General features: G+C 32.5%; 5 protein-coding genes and 1 long non-coding RNA gene across 7 annotated transcripts; 2 read left to right on the top strand and 4 right to left on the bottom strand.

The window, feature by feature from the left end:
- Nucleotides 1-642: 642 nt before the first annotated feature.
- Nucleotides 643-1,506, bottom strand: LOC128292651 (uncharacterized). The gene is made up of 2 exons (XR_008282616.1): nt 1,326-1,506; nt 643-1,005 (listed from the first exon to the last, which is right to left on the bottom strand). It is a non-coding gene; the product is annotated as an uncharacterized LOC128292651 (long non-coding RNA).
- Nucleotides 1,507-3,782: 2,276 nt separating this feature from the next.
- Nucleotides 3,783-5,492, bottom strand: LOC108450623 (uncharacterized). 2 transcript variants are annotated; one of them, XM_017748333.2, is made up of 5 exons: nt 5,174-5,492; nt 4,958-5,086; nt 4,705-4,869; nt 4,317-4,622; nt 3,783-4,197 (listed from the first exon to the last, which is right to left on the bottom strand). In XM_017748333.2, the coding sequence occupies exons 1-5, from the start codon at nt 5,450-5,452 to the stop codon at nt 4,054-4,056; spliced, it is 1,023 nt and encodes a 340-aa protein (XP_017603822.1). In that variant the 5' UTR covers nt 5,453-5,492; the 3' UTR covers nt 3,783-4,053. The 2 variants fall into 2 exon arrangements, with proteins under 2 accessions (XP_017603822.1, XP_017603823.1); XM_017748334.2 differs by having other exon boundaries at nt 3,783-4,194.
- Nucleotides 5,493-9,461: 3,969 nt separating this feature from the next.
- LOC108450950 (uncharacterized) lies at nt 9,462-12,995 on the bottom strand. The gene is made up of 7 exons (XM_053028915.1): nt 12,460-12,995; nt 12,067-12,124; nt 11,772-11,852; nt 11,635-11,670; nt 11,102-11,341; nt 10,875-11,016; nt 9,462-10,282 (listed from the first exon to the last, which is right to left on the bottom strand). The coding sequence occupies exons 1-7, from the start codon at nt 12,648-12,650 to the stop codon at nt 9,786-9,788; spliced, it is 1,245 nt and encodes a 414-aa protein (XP_052884875.1). The 5' UTR covers nt 12,651-12,995; the 3' UTR covers nt 9,462-9,785.
- Nucleotides 12,996-19,056: 6,061 nt separating this feature from the next.
- LOC108450788 (probable carboxylesterase 2) lies at nt 19,057-20,443 on the top strand. The gene has a single exon (XM_017748556.2). The coding sequence runs from the start codon at nt 19,318-19,320 to the stop codon at nt 20,296-20,298; it is 981 nt and encodes a 326-aa protein (XP_017604045.1). The 5' UTR covers nt 19,057-19,317; the 3' UTR covers nt 20,299-20,443.
- Nucleotides 20,444-22,336: 1,893 nt separating this feature from the next.
- Nucleotides 22,337-23,532, top strand: LOC108489873 (probable carboxylesterase 2). Its single transcript, XM_017794583.2, has one exon. The coding sequence runs from the start codon at nt 22,450-22,452 to the stop codon at nt 23,407-23,409; it is 960 nt and encodes a 319-aa protein (XP_017650072.1). The 5' UTR covers nt 22,337-22,449; the 3' UTR covers nt 23,410-23,532.
- Nucleotides 23,533-23,872: 340 nt separating this feature from the next.
- On the bottom strand, nt 23,873-26,445 carry LOC108489874 (26S proteasome non-ATPase regulatory subunit 14 homolog). Its single transcript, XM_017794584.2, has 6 exons — nt 26,141-26,445; nt 25,672-25,849; nt 25,448-25,529; nt 24,772-24,948; nt 24,516-24,683; nt 23,873-24,196 (listed from the first exon to the last, which is right to left on the bottom strand). The coding sequence occupies exons 1-6, from the start codon at nt 26,280-26,282 to the stop codon at nt 24,005-24,007; spliced, it is 939 nt and encodes a 312-aa protein (XP_017650073.1). The 5' UTR covers nt 26,283-26,445; the 3' UTR covers nt 23,873-24,004.
- Between the last annotated feature and the right edge of the window lie 966 nt (nt 26,446-27,411).

The raw sequence follows: 27,411 nt of genomic DNA, 5'->3' as shown, positions 1-27,411 counted from the left end.
AAGTCAATATGTCAATTTTGCAGCTCCTTACAAAACGGCGAAACGGGTGGAGGATGCAGAAGGAAAGAAATATCTATACTATTTTTATAAAACCTCATTGATTTAGTACCCATGTATAAAAGAAATTAGAGTCATATATTAATAAATTGATATTAATGATGCAATTTTTATAAAAACCTATCTAAAAGAGATCAATATACCATAATTCCACCTTCAATTATGTTAGAATTTCTTAATATAAAACACTAACAAACTCTACATGCACCCTTACATTTTCTTTTTCTTTTCTAATTTCATCTCGTATGTTTATCTTTTTATCACTATGATCCTAATTACTTTTTATTATCTTTTTATTTTTATCGTTTAAAATCAATTTAAATTATTTTTTGGAAAAAATTGATTAATTTGTTAAAATTTTAACTATACTAATATAGCAACATGTCTGTTAACGCGTACTTAGTAAGTTAAAAAATACAAAAAATGAAGGTTAAAATCCAAAATCAATTTTTAAAAAATTAAGGTCAAAAGGATTAAAAAAAATGTTAGGAATCCTATTATTTTGTTGATTCCAACTTTTCTGTTCATATTAGGTCCGATTTATTTCCTAGACAAACCTTGTCCCCATCCCTTTTACATGTATAATTTATTTTCTTATGTTAAATAGATCCAACTCAATTTATTTAAAATAGCTCTTGTGTCAGTCACTAACTTCAACTCAACCTAATGTGACATTAACAACGACGTCTTGGATTGGCAGTTGCAGTCGTGGGTAGGCTAAGATTAAGACAAGCAGAGCAATGGCATGTTTTATTTATTTACATAGCAAGCTGGAACAGAAGGCTCAGGACTGACGTGACATCTGATGAGGGGGCCGCACCAATAGCGCTTCTATACATCTTTTGCAGGTCTTGAGGTTTAAGTGAGTACAGCATTTTCTCGACCACATGGTATGCTTTGACAAACCTTTAAACCCAAAATTATGGCTGCTCCTTTCAACCTGTTTAACTGCAAATTGGAAATTATAAAACAACAGCGGACAGTAAGTCAAACTCAACAAATGAATCCAATGTTAATTAGCTATAAAGAAATAATAATAGGATTGTTGCTGGTACTAGTATATATAAATATTTATTGGTATCAAGGTGAATTAGAAAGGCACTAAGGATGTGTCACCGAGTACTCATCGATGTGAAGACATGGTCTTAAAGAAGAATTTCAAATCCTATATATTTTGTGTATGGAAGTTCAACCGGTATACAAGTATTGGTAACGTTATCAATTTGCGAGGGAATTGAAGTCAATGTAAAAACAAGAGGGGAGTCTACCTCAGACACTCTAGCTCCAGCTATCACTTGTCTGTCAAGCCTTATCCATACATGACCTACTGTGTATATCTCTTGCTAAACAAGCTTAATTAGTGGAAGTCTAAAATGGAAAGTTTGAAATAGGCCAGTTTAAGGCGCATGAAAATGATAAATATAGCTTGATAAGAGTTTTTGGGTGTCGTCACTTAGAATTATTAGTACGCAGCCATGTGCTATACTTGAAATGTCAATAGAGTGATGGACAAGATGAATGAATGTCTCATTGTAGGTCCCAATTGCCTCAAGATTAATAAAGTAAACAACAAATTGCACGTTCTGCAAGTTACAAGGAAAAAAAAAAAGATATGGATTCCAAAATGGGTTGTCTTTACCAAGACAATATTCTATTGCACATATATACGCTATTTTGATAACAATTGTTGAATTTTTCTTGATTACCTAGGCATAGAATTAATAAAAGTTGAAGAGAATAAGAAAATATCAATGATTATCTAACTTTAGCAGGATTGGTATATATCGAAAATGATTACCTAAACTGACTTTTGCTCCTATGGCTCCCTAAACTTACAGCTTGCCACTTTGTTCGGGATATTTGTAACACCTATAATGTAAACCTAAACTTCAAAAGAAAAAAGAGCATAACGCCTTGAAAAACTTCAATGCATACATATTAATATTCGATTTTTCTCACTGCAATAATTCCATAGAGAAGTTCATGCAGCACGTAGTCAGAAGGTGGGCTTACAAATATAGAACAAAAACTGTCCTTGTTTATGTTGTGGGTTATATTATTTAGATTTGAAAATGAATGATTGATATATATTTATATTTTATATGAATATATTATTTTTTTAAAGTTTGTTATATATTTGGAGGATTACAAGGTAGGGTGTAAGAGACTTGAGAGAGAAAAATAGATATGGTATGGGGTAACAGAAAGGGATAGTTTATTACTATAAATGCAAATTGTTAAACAAACCATATTTTACTCTTCCTTTTTCACTGTCCTTTCTTGTTTCTTTCTTTAAGACCATTTGAGGAGCTTTATATGAAACCTAAATCATATGTGAGAAGTTCAACTCTTGATCATTCTAATTATAAAACCAACTAGACATTTTTTTCCCTGGTGAAAACGTGCAGATATTATCAACAGCAGCAATGATTAATGTAAAATCCTATGTGGTTTTCACAAACCTAATCAGCTGACTGCTACCCTTACATTCTAGTTTCCAACCAATGCTGCATGATTTCCTGGACTAACAGAAGATTTTTATTACATTCTTTGCCGGAGATCAGTTTTAAACAATGGATCAGCAATGAGATTATTGAAATTTACACTCTATAAGCCATAATTGATAACTCAATGAAAAATTTTACACAAGAATGGATGTCGCCATTCTAGCATTGGACATGGAAGTACTTCACAAAAGAGAAAGAGAAAAATAGCAGACAAATACAATCTACCAATTCTTGATACCTCTAGGCTATGTACGTTCTCTAAGCTGTTTTGTTTAGTTTTGTTCTGTTCTGTTTTCTAACAATACTGAGATTACTATTTGTACTCTCATTTCTTCTTCATATAAGTAACTAAACAAGTGAGCGAAACTTGTTTACTTAACCTGGACTTGTCTTACTTAATTCATATAATTAAGAGTTGATAGACTAACATCTAGCAATCTAGAGTTCAAGCTTCAAACATCCAACCTGCAGCCTTCTTTATACAAGAAAAAAAAAGGCCCTTGCTGTTTTCAAAATCCAATTTTGTTCACAAATAGTTGCAAGTAGAGGAGGGCTTAAAGTCCAAACTTTTTTCTAAAAACATGCATTTACATGGAAGTCATGAACCATTATAAATCTATAGTCCTGCTATCTAGTTATCACTTATAGAGGAAATAAACAACAAAAACATGGATTAAATTGATAACAAACCAGCCAAAATCCACCAGTAACATGAGATTGAAGAGTCAACTTCATTTGACAAATTCTTATGGTTAGATATCCTACATTTGCTGAAAGCATTTTTTTAACTTCAATTAGAACCATTAAACAGAAGCAACAAAATCACCCACTTAATTGTAAACAGGGGGGGTTTGTTAGCGACACGACCCAACCTCCTAAACAATTGTTCTTCACCAGTAAGCTTCAGCTTAGTACAAAGTGTAAAATTGGTGAAGAAAATGCAGAGAGATCGAAGAGAAGAAGAGCTTGAGAAAGCTGCGGTAGATCGACAGCTCCCATTCTTTTCTTGTTTTCGGCAGCATTCCCCGTACGATCACCTTTGTCTGGCAGAAGGGCGAAGTGATTAAAAACTATTTCACCAAACTATATTCCCAAGCTTGAAATGATAATCTGGTTTCACTGGATTAAACATATTTGAGAACCATCAAATAGTGGCATAAATACACAATATAAACACTGAGTTGAACTGGAAAACTCATTTTCAAAACTGAATTGGTGTTTGATACAAATGAACTTCAAGTATTTCATTATGAATTCCTGAATCATAATCATTGTACAACAGTTATCCTTATTCATCAACATTGAACACAAAGAAACAAGCCAACCAGTTTCTTATTACTGCCATCACCAGCTAAAGCTACAAACAGGAGTTGAACAAGCATGAAACAGAATAAACAACATAGGTTCCTCTCAGCATTTAAGCGAATACTTCTCAATGGCCTTAAGAATGAGATCAAGTTTAGTACATCTTCATAATTCATATTAGTAATTAGTATTTTATCACACCCAAGCTCTTCAACCAGGGGAGCATTTCTTCAAGCCCGTCTTTCAAGCTTCTAGGTCTATAATCCAACTCCATTTTAGCCTTGTCACAAGTATAAGCCCATTGATGTCTTAAGACATGCACAGTCTGCTAAAAAATGGAATAAAGGGTTCTTGTGAAATATTAAGAAGATTGTAGGAAACATTTCAGATTTGAACAGGTTTAAATGCAAGTGTATTGATGAATGGAAGCCATAGAGCAGATCATACCGGGGGACTAATGAGAGGAAGCTTTCCTGTAATTCGGGCAAAAAGAACAGAAATCCATCCATAAACTTCAATCAAGCCTAAAGGAATGTTGAATTTAGGCCTAGCAGTTCCAGTGATAATGGCAGCTATATCAAAAACATGCATGAATGATACATTTTCTCCCGTAAGTAAATATCTATCCCCTATTCGACCCTTCTCCATGGCTGCAATATGGCCCTCTACTACATCATCAACATGACTAAAAGAAAACTTATCATTTCCACGGCCTATGTAACCAGGTAATCGCCAATTAAACCGCTCAATTAACTAGAAAAAAAAAGTACAATTCAATCTTAGTATTAACACAAGCTGTAAAACAAAATATACAGAAATTGAAAGAAATTCTTACTAACTGAGCAACAACATTGCCTGTGGTAAGCTTGCCAGGGCCATAAATTACACCTGGATAAACCGGAATAATTGGCATCCCCTCAGCTATAGCTTGCAAAGCAACCTTATCAGCGGCGGCCTTTGATTTCTCGTACTCCGTGCAGAAAACTTTCTCCGGGTGAATCTGCCAATCAGTATTTACAAAATCAGTAACAAAATGCCTTTCCCTTATTGAATCTTTTAATCTGGGTGATTAACTGTTTCTTTTTTACTTGATTCTCATCGGCGATATATCCATCGGTAGGACCAACAGCGAAGAACGAAGACGTGTAAATGATCTTATTAATCGTCTTCGTCTCCTTAGCTGCTTGCAACAGGTTCTTCAGACCACCAACGTTGACCTTTCATTGAACAATTTGATGACGAGATGTCAGTACATAAGTTAAAAAGGAGTTATTAAGTGGGAAGTGAAATTCGATTGAGCTTACGGAGAAGAATCTAGAGTGATCTGGAAGCCAGGGTTCGACGAGGGCAGCGGTGTGGAAGATGATGTCGCAGTCGGAGCAGGCATCCAGGAGGGATGGGTAGTCGATGACGTCGCCGTACGCGAGTTCCGGAGAAGCTCCATTGGTGGGTAAAGATGAAGGAAGGCCAGAGAGGTCGCTGGTGCGCCGGACCAAGGCTCGGACGGTGTAGCCGCGGTTTACCAGGGCGTGGCACAGCCTTCCACCTAGATAACCCGATGCGCCAGTTAGCAGTATCTTCATATTCTTTTCTGGTTTTCAAGTCAAATGTCAACTACGATTCTTTTCTGATACAACCCTTTTATAAGCTTTTAAAATAGGTGAACTAATCTCTCCAGTCCCTCTTAATTTTGATATTAAGCAAATTGGTCCTTCTCAAAAAATTTATAGCAATTTAATCCTATCAATTTTGAAAGTGAGCAATTAAGGATAAATTTAATCTTAACAGGAATTAAATTACTCTAATTTTTTTTAGAGGAACTAATTTGCTCAATTTTAAAATTGAAAGAAACTAAAAAATCTTTTAACCTTTAAAATACTAAAATTTGACATTTTCAACAAGATGATATAAAAATAATATTATTTTACTTAAATAATAAGGAAGTGAAAATGGACTAGCTAAAGGAAAATATGAAATCCAAATTATTTAATTAAATAATATTATAATGAAATAAAGGCATTGTTATGAGATTGCCATCAAATCGGTGCTATTGATAGTGATTTGGGCTAACATATGGTGTTTAGTGCCCAAATCACTACCGTCAAACTTGATTTCACATAAAATAGAGTGGTGTAGGTTATTTGGAGAAGGCATCGCTATTGTTGGTAGCGATTTGGGTTTATGTATGGTTTTTTTCCAAAATCACCACAATCAACCTCAATTTCACAAAATTCAGAGAGGTGTCGATCACTTGGGAAGGGACAGGAAATTGTCATATCCTTACCGATTGTCAAATTTAGATATTTGCATATATCTTATCTAAATTGTACAGATTCAAATATTACAGATGCGGATGCAGATGCACCCATTCATATATCCATTATCTGAATCTAAATATTAGGTAAACTACAAAAATAGTCACTTTTATTTGCCTCATGTTACATTTTAGTCACTTATGTTTGAAATGTTACGTTTTAGTCACTTATGTTATTATTTTGTTACGAAGTGATCACTCTTCCGTTAAGTTCTATTATCTCTCTAACGGTAATCCTACGTAGCAGTCCAACTAAATATTACTGAATCTGCTAATACATACTTCATCCGGATAAAGTATGCATTATTAAAATTAAATTAAAATATTAAATAAGAAATAAAATTATAAAACAATATGTTATTTGGAAAATAACTATTATTGTAATGACATACATGTTTTATTAGGTATAAGTGTTTAAAATTTTATTTTTGTAATGTGATACATGCATAAATATATATATATATATATATAATCATATTAGTGAATCTGCTAATACATATTTCATTCGGATGAAGTACGTATTAGCAGATTCAGTAATACCTAGTTGGACTGCCATGTAGGATTACCATTAGGGAGATAACAGAACTTAACGGAAGAGTGATCACTTCATAACAAAATAATAACATAAGTGACTAAAACGTAACATTTCAAACATAAATGACTAAAATGTAACATGAGGCAAACAAAAGTGACTATTTTTATAGTTTACCCCCAAATATTTACTTCCAACAAGGTTTGAAGTCAAGACTCTTATATATAAAGTTATGCTTTAAATATTGATTATAATTGTCACAAATGTATAAACAATATATAAAAATATTTTCTAAAATTAAATATAATAATTTTAATAAAAATATATATTATTTGATATCTTATTCTCTAAAATCTCATATAGCTTATCTTAAATCATATGTATTCATAAACTTGGATCATTAGAATTTCTAAATTTGCGTTTATCCCTATATATTTGATCAACTCGCTAAACTACTTTAACCAAATAATTAATTAATGTTTATATAATTAAAATAATATTATAATATGAATTTATTTTATAACGTGACATAATTTTATTTAGTACATACTATATTATAAAATAATATACATACACATTTAATAACATATAATATGTCAATTGTTATATATAAGTAAATTACATAATATTTTAATACAATTATAATATTATAATGTGCATTCTTTCATTAATGATTTGCAACATAAATCTTAAATATATAACTATTTAAAGGTAGATTGTAATACATACAATTAACATTATATAATTAAGGTAGACTATTAATAATATGTAACCTCATATATAACTATTTTATTATAATGTATATTTTTATATTAGTGATATGTAAACTTAAACCTAAATGTGTAACTAATTTTATGGTAGATTATAATATATATATATATATATATATATATATATATATAATTAGCATTATGAAGAGTTTTGTTGGTGATGGTAATACTGAATAGTGAAGAAAACCTTTCAATTACATTCATATTTGATCTGTCAAACCAAGCTCTTCTGTATATATTAAGAGTGAAGATAACTCAACGATTCTATCATATTTCGGGGTTAGTTCCAATTCTTTTACTTCAGTGAAACAATGTGAAACATCTTTTTCAAAAATCTCTTGAAACACAAGATAGATGGTTGTTCTTGAATAAAAAATATTCTAACTTATTCCAAACACGAGTTACTCTCAATTAATTGTTCTAAATATAAAGGTTGTTTTGAATAATAGTTATTTTACAGTGATATTTTTCTTAGAAGAATTTGTTTTGAATAATGATTCTTCGGAATAAAAACTGATTTAAATAAAAATTGTTTCAAGCAATGATTGTTTCAAATATAACTATTCTTGAAATGTCATTATTCTAAATAAAAGTTATTCCAACCTTTAGTTGTTCTCAACTACACTAAATGAGAATTGTTCTAAATACAGATATTACAAACATAATTATTCTCAAACAATGATTATTTTCAAGAAATATTTTTGTTTTGTAAAAGATAATAAATCAAACAATATTGCTATCTTTGTGTCCCCACTCTTCAAACATTTGAAGCTTAATAATCTACCATTGACATGCTTCACCTCTTTCAATTAGATTAACATCTATGAGTATAAATTATAACAACTAAATCTCCTAAACAATTAAGCCTAACATAATATAAATTCAAGCTTGTAGAGCACAAACCGAAATTGCCAAAGCTTTCTAATCTTGCTTAAGCTTCACTCATCCGGCACTTTGGTCTTGCCTTTAGTGCTTGGCCCTTCACTCACAAGCTTGACCGAAACCTATATTCAAGCACAAGCTTCACCTTTCCTTCACCAAGGAATGGGCTCACTCTCTACTTTGTTTCTATGCTCTCAATTTAACTAAAAATTTTTAAGACTTTCTCCACTTCGAAGATAATACTCATGGCAATAAGGTGAAAACCATTGAAATTCTCTCTTTTTCTTGGCTTAAGCCGTGAGGAAGAAGACGAATATTCTTTTTTTGTTCTTATTCTAAGGTCGATAGGAGAGAGAGAATGGTTAGAGTTTTAATTTAATGAAGTCTCTACACTAAAGATTGATCCCACGGTTGACAATTATTCCCACTCAACATAATGCTAATCTATGGCCTTCATTAGTCCCATCTCCACCAGCTTTCTAATGCCATGGAAATTTTACTTGACAAGTCCTTGGCCAAACCAAACTTCTCTATTGGTCCTTCATAAATCCTATTTAATTCACTTCTTTTCTCCCTTACATTACACGCTAATTTACTTTCCTTCATAAATTAGTCCTTGAATTCTCGATGATTTCCCATATCACATTTAATACGATGCTTGTTCTCAAGAATTCATTTCGCCTAAGGCACAAATTATGATCCCAAACATTTCGAGACGTTACATAATTTACAATGTGTAAAGGAGGTTTATACGTTTATTTATGGTCTTATAATTTTGGACATAGAAAATAAGTCAAGTATGATATAAATAAACACAATTACAATATAAATTCATAAATGTCAAAATCTATATAACGGAAAAATACATGAATATCGAGAAATAAACAGACTCCAAATCTACGATATCAACTACTGATATAGATCTCTTTGGAGGGTTAAGAAATGATAAATACAAATAATATGAAATGGGAAACTAAATACCTTTTGCCTTCCCTACTATGCTATACAAATAAGCTTTTTCCTTTTTCACGTGAAACAGAGAATTTCTACCCTGGTAATCTGGGTTCATGATCTTGCAATTTAGAAGTCAAGTATTAGCGCAATAACGTTTTATTTTCATTATGATGGTGATTCTAAGAAACTCCACATCAAATTTAGAGCATGAATAGTAAAGTGACTGTTTATTGTTTATGTTGGAACAGAGGTCTTATCAGCTCAAATCATGGCAAGTAATCATTAGTGGCCTACGAAACAGAATTAGATATCACATCTCGCCATCCATTCACATTGCCCCTTCTTGTACCTTTGGCGGTCCCATTTTGCTATGGGTTGGGCTCCATTTAATTCTCATGCCGGTAAGATTACGGGTTCCGCAAATTCAGGAACAAGCCTCTGCTGAAAGTAGTCAGTAAGGTATGCTATAGTCTGGACCGACGAATGCATTTGATTGGATTGAAATGGGAATTCCGCCACAGAGAAGAAGTATAAGGGTGTCGGCTCGAGGAATCTGATGACTTCATATCCCAACCTTCGACATCCTTGGGGACACAGACATCAAAAAGTATTTGACCAAGAACCCCATTGACATCAATGCTCGAGGGTTGAGGCAAACGGATTAGGCTTTCCTTTTGTTCATCTTGCACAGACCCAAAATCTCTACCTTCATAGTATTCTATTGAACTAGGCAAGAGGAAATGATCACTTTGCATCAGAGGAGTTCCCTGAAAACTCAGGTTTGGGCTTAAAGCTGTTTTGCCGATATTGGAGATTGGCTCAGAGATCTCATCATGTGCCTCAGCTGATCCCACTTGTTCACCCTCAAGTTGTTGAATTCTTCCAAAATATAAGGCAGATGCCTTACCAAGAAGCTCAGTCACAGCAGCCCTGTAATCAACTGGATAATCCCGATAATGACCTGTAAAGACCATTAATTGACACAAGTTGAATGCCAATGCTATTGCCTGAATAAGCTTTCAGCTTGTATTCAAAAACAAGAAGCTAAATCTACTGCTGCAAATGAAATTATTATATTTTAGGAATTCATTTTATCAATTCTATATATTTGATGGACTCCACCACATATTATATATCTAGATTTGTTAAAGTTATATAAGTGATCTATGATAATTTCACCACCAACTACCTAGTTATTTCAAATCAAGAAGCTTTGACCAACTAGAAACAGTTACAAGAAATTTCTCTATTCTGTACATCTTCTCCTTCTCTTTTTGATATCCTTCTTTCATTTTTCTCCACTGATGCGTCAGCTAGGCTTATGTTTAAGAAATAAATTTACAAACCTATTCTTATGCATGCAAACAACATGGGTCCGGACCCATGTGATGGATGCTTGAAGATGAATGCATGACTATCAATTATAATTCCCCCCCAACACACACACACAGGCCCAATATGTTACTGCTGTGTTGCCGAACCCTGATTAACACTTTATATATAGTATGATCATGTTCTAATATAAGCAGTTTCTCATAAGTTTAGAAACAGACCTACATGAGGAGAACCATTAAACTTAACAAGTTTTACGTCACCCCCAAGTTGTTGTATTCTTTGAGCGAAATTGTGGATGATTTGATAAGGAGCAAGATCGTCAGTTTCCGAGCATAATATGAGATATGGTGCCCCCATCCTCTGCAAAAGAATGGTAATGAGTAAACAATAAATATAAGAAAAATGGAAGTAATAAGTTGACTAATAAAATTTATAGTACACTTACAATAGAAGCATATAGAGTCTGCCAATACTCAGCACGATGGGATTCAAACCTGCTGAGGAAGAGAGCATCAAGTCCAGAAGCAATGCCATTTGCTATCCATGATGCTATTCTTGGAGGATGAGACATTCTGAGAACTGTTGGGTGAACAACAAATCGAGCACCCAAATCACTGGTAAAATCCACTGGACTGGAATAAAAAATATGGCCTGAAAAGCACTCCTTCACCAGTTGGAGGTCATCCTTCATCGGAAGTCAAAGAAGATTTACTAGACCAGTAGAACTTAAATGTCCGTAGCAATGTTCATAAACCATATTGATTATTACTCTAGGAAAGCATCTTTTCCGAAATGCCATTATACCAACAATTGGTTTATTTTTATGTCATACGGAAAAGAGAGACAATGATTTTCAGGATTGATGTGGTAATATTTCTCTTAACAATAAAACCAATTTTAATCTATTCAGCAATCAAAAGAAAACGGGAAAGAATGAATACAATAGCATGATTTAAAAGTTGTCGAAAGATAACATACTGGATTTACTTCCACTTCACAGGATCCCACAATCATCTGCAGCAAAGAAATCATAAAGCTATATCACCACAGAAACAAATGGAAACAAGTATTTTCACATATAAGGTTAAAAACAAATGGAGTTTTCAAAGTATGACCTGAAGAACCTTGTACATGCAGGCCTTAGGGCCACCAGAAAAAGATGAAAAGACCACAGGGCATGGCCTAATCTTTAGCTCCTGCATGCAACCAAAAAGAGAAAACCCACTCAATGCACTAAAGCATAAAATTTCAGAATACAGGGTTACTGAAAAAGTGAAGATTGAAAGCATTGGCAGGAAACTAATCTTTCCATCTTGAAACACTTTAGACAGATTGTGTCCAGACTTCAGAGGAAACCATATGAAATGAAGCTTTCCCTTTGTAAGACACTGATTGAATGAATTGAATTACCTCAACAAGTTCCTTAAGAAGATCATGTGCTAGAGTTGCAGCCTTCTCGGGGAAGAACCTACACAGATTACAAACATCAAAATCCAACTCCAAATTCAGTCAGCCTTGAGCAGGTGCACATCGAATTTCAGTCCAAAATTATCAATCAAAGACTTAACTTCATTTAACATTTGCATAACATATTCCTTTATAATCAGAAATATAAAACAATCAAAGAAATTCAAGATGAAGCATTTAAAAGCAAGGGTCAATGATTCTAATTCCACGCCACCAAGAAAGAACAATTTCACAGCACTGGAAATCAAGTGGTACAGCAAGTCAAAAGCATCGAGCAACTACTAATAGTTAAATAAAAAAGGGAATCCAAAGCCGAATTTAGCTGAAGACCCATACATGTTTAGGAACTCTGAATGACAAACCAATGAATCCCAACCCAAAGAAGCGTAAAGCTGAACATAGTTCTTCAAGTGCTTCTCTTGACTCGACATCCAAGCAAATACTAAAATTATCCCTCCTCCTCCCGCTCTCCTTCTTTCCACCCTTTCCTTTCTCCCCCAATAATATCTCCCCCCAAATCCCCACATTCTCCCTTGCTCTATCGAATTTCCGAACAACAATTGAGCTTTATTTTTAGTCCGTACGCTTCAAAAGAGAGAGAGAGAGAGAGAGAGAGAGATTGCAGAGAAAATGATTCAATCCATGGACGAAAAAAGGAATAAATCAATAATGCAAGTCTGATTTTTATTATTATTTATTCTTATTTTCAGCATTTTATAGGGGATGGACAACCAAGGGGAGCTATGAAGCATGAACGAAAATATATCGGATTTCCTGCGATCGTTCTTATCACCCAATTCCTGTAATCGTCAGCTTCCACTAATGAGTTGCTTCTCTACATTTTAAGATGACAATAATACACATCGATTCCCTCGTGTCAGTTACTAATTGGATACATGTTTATTTTTTGTTTTTCAAAAGTCAAGTGTTGGTCAGTTGAGACGCACAGAAATGTGATGCGGCCGAGCGTAGGAGAACGACTCTCCCTTTTTCAAAAAGAAAAATTGTTTCTAATTCTGTCGTTGATTTTCTCTCACCAATTTTTGGATTATTTTGTTGCTTTACGTTTAAGTCCACGTCGATCCAAATAGATGCATACTGCAAAGTTGTGGCTTGAGAATTGACGTGTCGGAAACATATCTCCAATTCTAACACTAGTAAAACTTTTCCCTAGTTTATATTTCACGGTGCCGTTGCTATTTATTTAAATTAGAAAAAGATAAACACAGATTTGGTATCTCGTGAGTGGGGGCGTCGGTTACTTAAATTAGTTCTAATAATTTTTTATCAGGAGATCGACGCCAATCTTCTAAGCAAGGGAAAGTCAAATCCAAGTTTTAGTTGATTTCTTCTTTTTCGCCAATATCTTACAAGGCTACATATTTTGATTAGTCAAAGGCGACGTGCGTTCCAATCCAAGTTTACTCAAAATGGGTTAATTAAATTAGGCTTCTAAGACTTGAAAGGTTAATTAAGTGGTAATTTATAAAGAAGTTGTCACTTTCTACCATCACTCCATTTATCATGTATTAAATTATAAGTTAAAAAAAATAAATGGATGAGAATTGGTTTTCAGGTTAATTACATAAGTTATCATGTTTTGGATATACTAATTAACAATAAAATGAAAGCAAAAGGCTCTCAACAACTTCATTTTCACCTTCATCTTTTCTACAAAACAATAACTGTGACGAAATAAGGCATTTTCATATTGTTATTATTCTCTCTCTCTCTATATATATATATATATGCACACGTGGTTTGTTTGTAATTATATCACATTTACAATTTTTTAAATAGTACGAAAGCGAGAATTGGTGTCCATTATTTTTACTTTTCTTTTTTCTTTTTTAATTACAATAGTAAAACAAAGCTCTAATAATAACGTGATTAGTGTGACTCAAACTCATGTTACTCTTAAGGTAGTACTCATCAAACCAACACATGAGGTTCATATTATCATTATTAAATCAACATAAGTTGTAAATACACCATAATAATTATTATTGACTTTAAAAATTAATCTATTTTAAAGAGCTTAAAGGAGCGGGTAAATCCTCCTATACCTACAAAATTAATGATATAACAACAAATAGAAGTTATAAAAGGTGAAATAATAACATCATTCAGTATCTCTAAAAAAATAGTTTTTTATAAAAATAATTAAGTACAAAAATGGTATAGGAAACAAATTAATTATAAAAATAGGTTGAAAGCTACAAAATACATTGATGTCGCCTAATTAGTTGGCGGCATTATCCTCACTTTTTTCAAATCATCAGCCAATCATGGATTTAAAAAAAAAAATAGTGATGTCACCTGACATATTGGCAGCACCTGTATAAATTTCCAAAAAAACACTTTTTGAATCTCTTAAGGTTGCAACTTTTGCATCAATGCAGCTTGTACTCTCCATTTGCAACCTTTTGTAGACCTCCAACACTCCCCAATATATAATGCCGGTTTAGAACAATGACTTTGTAGTCCACTGACACTTTCATGCTATACTTATTGATGATAAATACACATTCTCCTTGTTTACGAATTATTAACCTATAGTCAACTCTTATGATTTGGAATCTGACACCAATCTATGAGAAGGTATTATATCTGGATATTTAAGGAGCTCAAATGCATGTGCAGCAGCAAGATCTACGCTCAACATGTAGATTGAAGGATCATTTCGTATAACAATGCTTTGAGCTGGGTTCTCGAGCAAAGGGGCATATACAATATCATCATCGTATGTGCCTTCCTTGTCTATATCGTCCGGGACCTCATCAATATCAAGGTCACTAAAATCTTCACCTTGGTGATTAAAACCACTATCATTATCAAGTCCTTTCTCATCATCTGCATCGATACCAATCACCAATGAATGTATTTGTAAATGGGACCTAGATTAAGGTTGTTATACACAATTAGAGCATTTTGTGGATCGCCGCCCCATGTTGATGTCATTCCATAATCACACAATTCTACCCACCCAACATTCATATCAAAGCCAAACCTGTGTACAGAAGACCACCTATCAACAGAGGCTTTCGGAACCTTTGTATATGGGTCTTCAACTTCATATTGTTGATTTAATGGAGTGACATTTTGAACGGGCTCAACATCCACCAACTCCATGAACAACTCAACAAGTTTAACGTTCTCAGGCGAGCAATCCAGTGTGATCATAATCTCCATGTCATCATCCTCTACAAGTTCCATCTCCTTATATTTGCACGAATTTGTCGAAATTAGAAATTTGTAAAATAGTTTGGACATTCTCTTCCTACAACGTCAAGCAACTTTCGCACTAATCTTTTGTTTCATTTCATCGAGTTTTACACTTTTGTTGAACATCATTCTTATTTGATGGCACAATTCAAACATACAACCAATTGTTATTTGTAAAATTATCCCATCAAAATGAAAGTATACGAAAAATTGGTTATTCATTTTCGATACTAAATCTGTAAATTAAATTAAAAAATATTAGTTCTTATTAAAACAATTCATACCATTTTAAATCAACAAAAAGAGTTTTTATCAAACAATATAACTTATATCTCATACTATTAATTATCAATATATACTCACATAATCATACATAATACTAAAATAAATCAAAAATATAAAAATAACTACAAACTAACCTTATCAATTTGATTTTTAAGGTAAAATAAAATAAAACCTTGATTTCTCAAATGAGAAACAAATATCGTTGATATTCAATTCTAATTTCTAACACCCATTTTTTTTCTCTATCGTTTTATTTGTTTGAAACCATAAACACTTAAAATTTGTTCTTTGATTGGGGGAGGATTATATATAGGATATTGATGTCGCCAACTGGAAACACTCATTAAAAAATATCTTTTTTTTTCACAATGGTCAATTTTTTAAAAATTTTAAATTGGTATGCCTGTCTACCCGATAGCATCACCATACATCACTTTTTTTTATTTCCACAACCTTGGTTACTGATAATTTGCAAAAAGTGAAGATGGTACTACCAATTAATCAGATAAATTCAGTAGCTTTTAACCCGTTTTTGTAATTAATCTGTTTCTCATATCATTTTATATTTAATTATTTTTTGTATTATTTTTATAAAAGCTTGAAATAATAACATCATTTCATTTAAGCTAAAATTTATAATTCAACTCAAGCAATAAAGTAATTAATTGAAGTGAGTTAATTTATGTAAAAAGTTAAAATTTTATCTATAAATTTATTTGTGTTAATTTATGTAAAAAGTTAAAATTTTATCTATAAATTTATTTGTGTGATAAGAAATGAATATATGGATTTTAACTTGTATTTTATAAAAAATTGTAATTATAATGAAATTATTAAATTTTCATGATTATTTTAATAAGCCCAATTAGTGGTCAGACCATTATGAATTACGTGCCACAGATTTTGGGTTGGCTCGTTAACAAGTTGCAAGAACTAACGGTGAATACATTAGCTCGCCACGAAATATTAGTGGCACACGATTCATTTGTGAAAGTAATAAAATCCCCCCGAGATGTGAGAAGTAGACAGTGGAATCTAGAACGCCAATATAAAAGAAATTAAGGTTTATTTGAAGGGCTATCAATCCCTTAATCGGTTGGTTAATCAAATTTAATTAATATTAATTGAATTAATTAAACTTTTTAAATTTTTAGTTGAGTTGAAATTTTTTCAAAATAAATTAATCGAATTATTTTGGTTAATTCCGTCTGTTAATTGAATTAGTTAAAATTTTTATGTTTTTGATTTTTGTTAAAACAAGTATAAAACATATCAAAAATAAATTATTAATGTTCATTTAACTGAATTAACCAAATTAAAATTAACTAAATTAACTGAATTGGTAATATATAATATTGATTTTTGAAAGTTCGGTTAATTTACTTAATTATTCAATTTCGAACCGAATTAAGCGAATTAACCAATAATCAAATTTTTTAAAAATTATTAACCGACTTTTGACTAAATTAGATTGATTAACCGATCGATTAACAGAATTAGTTCAGTTCAGTCGGTTAATTCAGTTTTAATCAAAATTTCTATAGGTCTTAAAAGAATACGAAAAAAAATCGAGTTTTATGCTAAATTCACATAAATTGAGTTTTTGCATTAATTCTGATCTCAATTGAGCATGCCATTAAAAAATCAATTAATTTTTAATTATTTTTATCCTTAATCATGTTAAAATTAATTAATGGATTAATCAAATAACGAAGACGTGATTACTTTTAATTTAATATTATATTTTTCCCATAAAAATCATTAGAATCATAAAAAATAAAATATTACAAAATTATATAAACTTATAATATTATAAAAATTATAAAACTAATAAAAATTCATAAAAACTTATAAATATTATAAAAATTCTAATTAATTATAAAAAATAAAACATGTTAAAAATATTTAAAACTTTCTATGAACTTATAAAATTTGTAAATATTATAAAAATAATAAATATCATAAAAATATAAAAATTCAAATAAAATATAAATTATAAAATTATAAAATTATCAATAATTATAAAACTTATAAAAATCATAATAAGTTCTAATAAATTATTAAAATATAAATTTTAATAAAATATAAAAAATATATAAAAATTCATTTGTTGGTTCCTTATTTTGGAAATTAAACCTCAAAGATAAAAATAAGACATGACATTAGACTAACCGTTGGATAATGAGAATAATCATTAGAATAATCATTAGAATCTATGTAGTTTTAATTAGACCGAACCAATTGGACCAAGAATCGACAAGGGTATCGATTCAAAGAAAGTCATTAGATTAATTGATCTAGGAACTGATTTTGGCCAATTGTACGAAGTGGTTGAACTAATTTTTTTATTTTTAATAATTTATTTAGTTAAATTGGACGAACAAGTTGAATTAGTGACTTAACCAATTTGACCATTGATCTAATTTTGGAAACTTTGGTCAGAACATTTCACGCTGACATATTCTAATATTGACAACTGTTAGATAATGAACTTTTGGTTTGATAGTTTCTAACCATACCAAAAATGTTTTATATCATATAATACTTAGGAAACAAAGTTTAACTTTTTAATATCTAGACTACTACTGTACCATACTTAAAAAATTTGAGATAAAATTAAAAAAAAAATAGTAATTTATCAACAAAGAGGAGAGGGTTCTACAATTATCATTTTATTTGTGGAAGATCAAGAATATTTTATCCAATATGAAAATGACCCTAATGATCGACAATTATTTTCATTATTTAGCGATTGGTTTGATGTTATGTATTCGTTATGATTTTAAGAGTTTGAATGAATTTTTTCTTATAATTTCTATTTTTATAATTTATTAGAATTTATTATACTATTTATGAATTTTATAAGTTTTATAAAATTTTAAATAAGTTTTATTAATTTTATAAAAATATATAATTTATTAGAATTCTGATAAACTTTTATAATATTTATAAGTATCAGGATTTTAAAAAATAATATTTATAAATTTATATTAATAATTTTATATAATTTTTATTCTATTTTTATGAAAAATATAAAATTAAACTAAAAACTATGACGTCGTTATCAAATTTATCCATCTATTGCTTTTTATGGATAACGTAATCAAAGAGTTAAAGGTTTAATGGCTTTTTTAGCTTAACGATAAAATCTAAATTGGTGAATTTAGTGCGATAATTAATTGATTCATTTAAGTCAAAATATAATAACGTAATGTGTAGTTTAGATCACAACCTACGTTATTATATTAACTGTAGATATAATCTTTAAATATTATATATGAAATGAAAAAATAAATATTGATATATTCAAAATTATGTTTTCTAATTATATTTACCAAAAAAATTATATATTTTTATACAAGTCTTGAAGACAATGCCACCCTTTTTAATTAGACTTGCTAGTGGTTGGCTGGTTGCTGGTGGTTTTTTAAAAATGTTATAAAATTAAATGGTGGGCAACATCCGTAATCTGTCTTTGAACAGAATAATAAGCCACGTATTTTTTGTCTTTGTCAAAAAGTCAATAGCTCTCTTTTAAATGCTGAAAATCTGTCGCTCTGTTTTTGTTCAGAGCATGTCTTCATTTTAAAGCCATTTTCTTCCTTTGTCTGCGTAAAATTACACAGTTTGCTTATTCTCTTCACAGTTTACCCCCCTTCTCAATCTCTCCGAGACACAAAAGACATGGAATCTAACGCCTCGGAGGTTTCTCTTGATTTGTTTCCCTATCTTAAAGTATACAAAAATGGAACGCTCGAGAGAATCGCCGGAGTCGAAGTAGTTCCCCCGGGTCTTGACCCTGAAACCAACGTCTTATCAAAAGACATCGTCATCATCCCCGAAACCGGCGTCTCAGCTAGGATTTACGTCCCCAACTTGATTAGTGAAGATCGAAAGCTTCCCCTTGTAGTTTATTTTCATGGTGGAGCCTTCTGTGTAGCATCGCCAGCTTTTCCGCCCTACCATACCAGCCTCAACAAGCTCGTTGCTGAGGCTAACATCATTGCTCTTTCAGTTGACTATAGGTTGGTCCCGGAGCATCCTCTTCCTACTGCATATGAAGATTCATGGGCTGCACTTCAGTGGATTGCTTCTCACAAGGATGAAGATGGCAACCAAGAAGCTTGGATCAAGGACTATGTTGAGTTCGAACAGGTGTTTTTGGCTGGTGATAGTGCTGGGGGCAATATTGCACATCACTTGGCTTTACGAATCAAGGAATCGAATTTGGGTCAAAAGCTGAAGATTCTTGGTATCGGTATGATCCATCCTTACTTTTGGGGAGCGAGCCCGATAGGACCGGAGCTTAATGATCGGTCCAGGAAAGAATTAGTGGATAAGTGGTGGTTATACGTTTGTCCCACCGACAAAGGGTGCGATGATCCGCTTATCAATCCGTTTGTGGATGGTGAGAGTGCTGATCTTGCAGGCTTGGCATGTGATAGAATCCTTATAATTGTTGCAGAGAAGGATATACTAAAGGGTAGAGGGTGGTTGTATTATGATAAATTGGTGAAATCAGGGTGGAAAGGTAAGGCAGAGATTATGGAGACGGAAGGTGAGGATCATGTGTTCCATATCTTTAATCCTGATTGCGACAACGCCAACCGCTTGATCAAACGTTTGGCTTCTTTCTTAAACCAAGGGAAGCTTCCTTTTCAATGAAAATGTGAAAGCGAGGTGCTTGGTTAGTAAGTAAACTAAAAAAAGAAGGGTGAGATTGAGATATAACCTATTGTCAACATGCCCTGCATCTGTTTGTATTTCCTTTCCATTATACAATTTGTCTTAAGTGATGCACTTTTCTGAACGTGTCGTTTCCTCCTATATGGGCCATGGCCATGGTTACACTTTTGTCTTTCCTTGTTTTCTAAGGAAAGAATTTTTCTAGATAAACAAATAAAACAAGCTAAAATGCACTAAAAAAAGCCAAAATGCAAGTTCCAGCAAACTTAAACAAGCACAGAGGAAGGAGAGAAGAAGTCAGAAAAGTTTTTATTATGCAAGTTGATGGTTCCTCTAGGTGCAATTGCCAGCTTCTCAGGGAGTAATTCATCTTCCTCCTCTAGAAAAAAAAATAATTACGTTTTTTAAAATAAAAAATAATATATGTGCACCTGAAGTATGATTGGGTTAACTATTTATAAATATAGGTCTAACTTAATCAAAATTTGAGATCCATTTCAAGCCAAATCAAATTTATATAATTATGTATAATATTGATATTATGTATGGACCAGATCTAAACACAAAATTAATTTAATCCTCTAATATTTCTAGTCAAATCTAAATTACTCACACAATAATATTTCTAATTTAATCTACATGTTTTAAAAGTTAAATATGCTACATGTTCGGTTTTAATTGGCACTTAGCCTTCAAGCTAATGACTAAGCTCGCACCCAAATTAATAGATAAATTGATGGATTAATACTTTTAAGGATTGAATTTGAATTTAAAATGTAGGGTATTGTTTGAGACTTAGGGTGGAATTAAATAATTAATCCTTTTATTAATGGTAAAAAATGAAATGGCGTATAACATCTGCAGTCCCACTTTGAACGGGGTAGTAAGTCAAAATTTTTTAGGTTTAACCCATATGTTGCTATTTAAATTTTTTTCTATTTTAATAATTAAATTTTTATTTTGCTAAAAGTGATACTTAAATTATTTTTTTTAAGTTAGTACCTTCGTTTAAGCCGTTAAGTCTATTTAAAAGCTTAACAAATAAATTGGTAACTTAACTATGTTTTTTCTTTTTAATTTTGATACCCAAACATTTTTTTGATCATAAGCGATACATAAACTACTTTTTTTTCTCTTAAATTGGTACTTTTGTCCGTTCAATAGTCAACTAAACAATTAAGTTTATTTAAAAAAATATAAACTACTAGTTCTCCGTTTGATCAATTCGTTCAATTTGATCAAATCAATTATTAAAAATTTTATAAAAAAATATTTAAAAATAGAGAAAATTGGTTCAATCAGTCTATATCGATTCAATACCTATCTTCAAACTGCTACTTTGATTGATTCCTATTCCAACCAGCTGATTCGATCTGGATATGAAAACATTGATTTTAATTGATGAAATAATTTTTTTTTATCCTATCAGCATCAGGTCGAGCAAGCAGGCGGTGAAGTTTGAAAACAAATTTAATCACCAATGTATTGACCTTAGGAGGGCGAGTTTCAAGCACTGCTGTGATTACTAGACAATAAAAAGGAAGGAAAAAAAGAAAAATTAGAAAAAAATAGAAAAAGAAAGAAAGAAATTATGCAAAAGAAAAAAAAGGGAATAAAAGAATTTAAAATATATTTTTAAGTTTTTTCGATCTGGTAGAATATTATTGACTGGAACTCTTTTAATATATATAACATTTTGGTGTAAAATAGGTAATAGAAGAATAGTTTAAGTATCACTCGTGACAAAAAAATATGTTTGGTACCAAAATAAAAAAAGAAAACATAATTTACGTACCAATTTGCGTGTTAAGCATTTTTTTGAAAATAGACTTACTAACGGATATACTAACTTGAGAAAAAAAATAGTTTAGGTACTATTTGTGACAAAAACAAAAGTTTAGATACTAAGATAATAAAAAAGGTATAATTTAGGGGTTAATTTGTGTATTAAGCAAATTTTTTACGTCATTGTTAAAAAGTCATGGCGGCCCGCCCGCCTCTGTTCTATTTAAAACATTTCCTCCATTTAAGCAATTTTGGTCTGCGTAAGATCTCACACGCTGCTTACTTAGTTTTTCTCTTTACTGTATCCCCCTCTCTCAATCTCTCCCTGTCCGACAAACAAAAGACATGAGTTCTATCACTTCAGAAGTTGCTCTTGATTTGTTTCCTTTCCTTAAAGTATACAAAGATGGAACCCTCGAGAGACTCGCCGGTGTCGAAGTAGTTCCCCCTGGACTTGACCCTGAAACCAACGTTTTATCAAAGGACATCCTCATCCTACCCAAAACGGGCGTCTCAGCTAGGATTTACCGCCCCAACTTGGTTACTGAACCTCAAAAGCTGCCCCTTGTAGTTTATTTTCATGGCGGAGCCTTTTGTGCAGCATCGCCTGCTTCTCTGGAGTACCATACCAGCCTCAACAAGCTCGTTGCTGAGGCTAACATCATAGCTCTTTCAGTTGACTACAGGTTAGTCCCGGAGCATCCTCTTCCGACTGCATATGAAGATTCATGGGTTGCACTCCAGTGGGTGGCTTCCCATAAGGAGGAAAATGGCAACCATGAGGCTTGGATCAAGGATTATGTTGAGTTAGACGAGGTGTTTTTGACTGGTGATAGTTCTGGTGCCAATATTGCACATCATTTGGCTTTACGAATTAAGGAATCGAATTTGAGTTACAAGCTGAAGATCGTTGGTATTGGTATGATCCATCCTTACTTTTGGGGAACCAACCCGATTGGATCGGAGGTTACTGATCAGTTCAGGAAAGAATTAGTGGATAAGTGGTGGTTGTATGTTTGTCCCTCTGATAAAGGGTGCGATGATCCGCTAATCAATCCGTTTGTAGATGGATCCTCTGATCTTGCAAACTTGGCATGTGATAGAATCCTTGTTATTGTTGCAGAGAAGGATATACTAAAGGAAAGAGGGAGGTTGTATTATGATAGATTGGTGAAATCTGGGTGGAAGGGAAAGGCAGAGTTTATGGAGACAGAAGGCGAGGATCATGTGTTCCATATTTTTCGTCCTGATTGTGCCAAGGCCAAGAGCTTGATCCAACGTTTGGCTTCTTTCTTTAAAATGTGAAAGCCATGTGCTTTGTTGAAAAACCAAGTTAAAAAATTTGATTGACATCTACCCACTATGCCCATCATGTGGACCTTTTTACCCTGTTTTTTCTTTTGGTATTAATTGATGCACTTTTCTGAAGATTTTTGTAGAATTTTATTTAGTTGGCATTAAGGATCCTGGACCATTGATAGTGGCCATTGCTGCGCAACCCCGTCGTGATGATGAGCTCACGACCATAATTCGATCGCTTTTCGGGAAATAGGCACTTGTTAAGATTGCCCTTCAGTTTCTTTTTATCCACATTTTTTTTAAGGTTCTTTTATGAGATACCTTTTTACATATGGGCCTTCCAAATGATGTGTCTCAACACAAAACACTGAATATAGGCATAAACACATTAACCATATGCTAAAATGCTAATGAAATCTCAACACATACACTGAGTGAGGGAGGGTGAGAGAGAAGAAAGCATAAAAAATTTAATGAATCAACATGATAGTCGCTTTGAATCTTCACAACAATGCCTGAACAGTGCACTTGACCAACAATATATGATATCAATATAGATGCAATTCATTAAATTAAAGAAGTTAATACAGATGCAAAGAGTCTAGAACACGACAGTGTCAAGCATAGTTCCCAAAGTCTGAACTATGTTTGAGGACATCAAGTTTGAGACGTGTTCCTCTAAGTGCTTCTTGGCATCTTGTCTCCCAACATTTGCTATTGCTAGCTTCTCAGGGGGTAATTCATCTTCCTCCTGCACTGCCTTGTTGTATTTTATAGCTAAATTCAGCATTTCCTGCACGAGTCAAAACAAGCCATCATCATTATGGAAGACTATTTTCGTTATAACAAGAAATTCATTATTTGGAGATCATATTTGACCTTTTGACCAAACATTCTAAATGGAACTTCTTTAATATGGAGAACTCATTGCCACTTGCAAGGGAATTTCAAAACACTTATTAAGGGTTTTTCCTTCCCTTCCAAGTCAATGACCTTTAAGTACCTCATATCAATGAGGGACAACATAAATTCATATATTATCTTACAATTATGCAACCAACGGTTCAACATCATATACTAAGGTGATAACGTCTGCAAAAACCTTCACTCACCTGAACAGTCTGTTCATTGGTTTTCGAATGGGTATCAAAACGCCGAAGTGTCAGTCCATCTGTCCACTTCTTTTTATGAAGATTCAATAGCATCTTTTCCTCAAGTTCATTCTTTCTGTAGTTAATGGCTATAGAGTAGTAGTGTCTATTTAGTCCATGGATCAAGGCCTGGCAGTGAAACACAATAAGATGAGATCAGCTCCCATAACAAAGCAGCCATTAGGAAAAACTCACACAGTATTCTTTCAGCACTGACTTGGATAGATGGCTTATTAAGATGCCCTAGATTGGAAGTTGTCTGACGTGGTTCTTGGCCAAGCATCATGGTTTGTGGATTGATCAAACGGAATGCATCAATCACCACCTTCCCCTTAACACTCTGAATTGGGTCGACCACCACTGCTACAGCCCTTTGATTCAAAGCTTCAAAACTCTGCAAGCGGTGGCAGATGTTAGAAACAGATAGGCCACCTTTCACTGACACAACAGTAACAAAAAACAATATAACCATTGAAATGGTCTTCACTTGAAAAGATTGAAACGGAAAAAATAAGCCAAATGACATAGGATAGGAAGAAAGCAAGTACCAAAGCTTATTTGGCCTTGAATATGCACTAGTATAATATTTAATAACCTACATTGATAATTCGAGCCATTACAATATTTATCAACTCTTATATACTCAAATATCTTTGACACATTTTACATATATTTCTGGGAAGGGGGTGACAGAGACGGGGGTTACAAAGCCATGAATTGCAGTAAATATAATGCAGTGTCCGAAATGATACATTAAGAACAGAGTTGTATACTAAGAATTAACACTAACTGGAGTCATTAAAGCCTACGACAGACAAGAAAATCTTCTACACCATAGCTAGTCAACAAACATGTGTATGGTGGAGCACTATGCAAAAAAGGCTAATTGCGACCTGCTGTGTGTTTATGTCGACACCAGAAAGCCAGCAGCCGAATCCTGGATGTGAATGGTACCAACCCACAACCATCTCTGGCCTGCAACAACAAGCATAAAGATCAGCAGTCAATCAAGAGAAACAAGTGATAAAGGAGTACAAAGCAACCTTGCAAAGTTAATACTGGCCAAAAACAGTTATAAGTTGATATGAATAAAACTAGATACTAGAGCAGATAAAACCTTCCAGTTTGTTTGAGCATGTCAAGCATATTCGTTTGGAAAACATGATCCACAGCTTCGACACTAACACCGGTACCACTCTGTGGCATTGCGAAGACATCCACGACACGCACAGTGTACTCATCAACAAACTCTCCCAACATCAAACCCATAACTTCCATGGGAACTCCAGCTCTTCCTATAAAATGTTCAAATCAACCAAACAAAGAAACACAATTACAGCATTCCACTGCAAAAGTTAAACTCTTAAGCCCTAAAATAGAGCGAAATAGCTTACGGTTCTCATAGATAAGTAGATGAATCAGAAAAATAGCATTTATGATTTAATAAAGAAAACCCTAAACCGCAAAATCAAAGCAGTGTGATTTTTTAAACAAAGGCGAAACCCTAGTAGTGAAGTAAATAAAAATAAAAATAATAAAAGATAAAGAATTTCATATAAGCAAATGAGAGGGTGAGGGAAAAATACCATGCTTGAGCATTTTGAGGAGGGCGAGAGAGGAGATATAGACCTGCTCCGAAGAATCAAGGGTCGGGGAATCCGGCGGCGGATGACCCAAAGCGCCGCCAGCACCGGCGAACATCCTTTGCAAACGGTCCAATCCTGACATTATCGATCAGAGTTTTCAGAAGACTTTTCTTTGGTAGCAAGACAAATGAAACCTTGGTGGGGTGTGAAGGCTTGACATATTTTTCATATGTAGAACAAACTATTTCGGTCCAGTCCGGTCTACATAACTTAAAGGGCCTAAGACATGATATCTGGTCTGGAAATATTTGATGGTCCAATGAACTTAAATGTATAAATATATAGTTTGTGCTTAATGGGCTTATTTGTTTTTAATGTTTGGCTCGACCGAACTCAATCACAGCCACCCTGCCTAACCATAACTATCAACACATGATTTTCTTTCTTCTATTATTTCACAAAAAAAAAAAAAAAAAACAATAAAATTTGTTCCTATTGAAATTTGAAGATGACTTAATAGTAACAAAGGTTTGCTAAATATATTCTTTTATAAAAAAAATTCAAAACGAAGACTCACTTTCTTGGAAGTTCTATATATTAACACAAAAATATAAGTAAAAATTGACCCAAAAAGAAAAAAGTATACGTGCCGAATTGACCAATATTGAAGCTTGTTTGATTTCTGAAACATATCTAATTGACCAATATTTTGTTTTATCTTCATATTCTTTTTTATAAATATATATTTTGGTATTTAATTATGTTTGTTGAATTAAATACTTCAACTTGGCTTTAAAGTTTAATTAATACATTATTCTCTTTGTCCAATTAGATACCTATATTTGGCTTATTGATTCAAATTGTTATTTAAACTTATTTTTTTATCCGAATTAATATTTACGATAAATGACTTGTGTAAATCAATTTAAATTAAGGAGTCAAGTTCATGTTCCAATTTGAACCAAAATGTCAAGTTCGAGTAATTAATAGGATAAAAAATTTAAGTACCAAATTAAATCTTGAACCCGAGTTTGAGTACCTAATTTAACAAAAACAAAAAGTTAATTATTAATTTAATACAATAAATCAAGTTTAGGTTCCAAAATGTATATACGTATATCTTTTCTTTTTTGCCAAACTTTTTTTTTTCTAAACTTATTTGATTAATTTATTGTCTATAGTACCCTTTAGACAAAAGTCTGCATAAGAGAAATAAACTTTCAATAATATATAATTATATATATCCATTATCCGCCATCGTTTTCTAGCGG

This window comes from Gossypium arboreum, chromosome 5, assembly GCF_025698485.1.
Source record: "Gossypium arboreum isolate Shixiya-1 chromosome 5, ASM2569848v2, whole genome shotgun sequence".
Taxonomy (NCBI): domain Eukaryota; kingdom Viridiplantae; phylum Streptophyta; class Magnoliopsida; order Malvales; family Malvaceae; genus Gossypium; species Gossypium arboreum.
The sequence above is the reverse complement of the archived record's forward strand: the minus strand, read 5'-3'. Positions and strand labels throughout refer to the sequence as shown.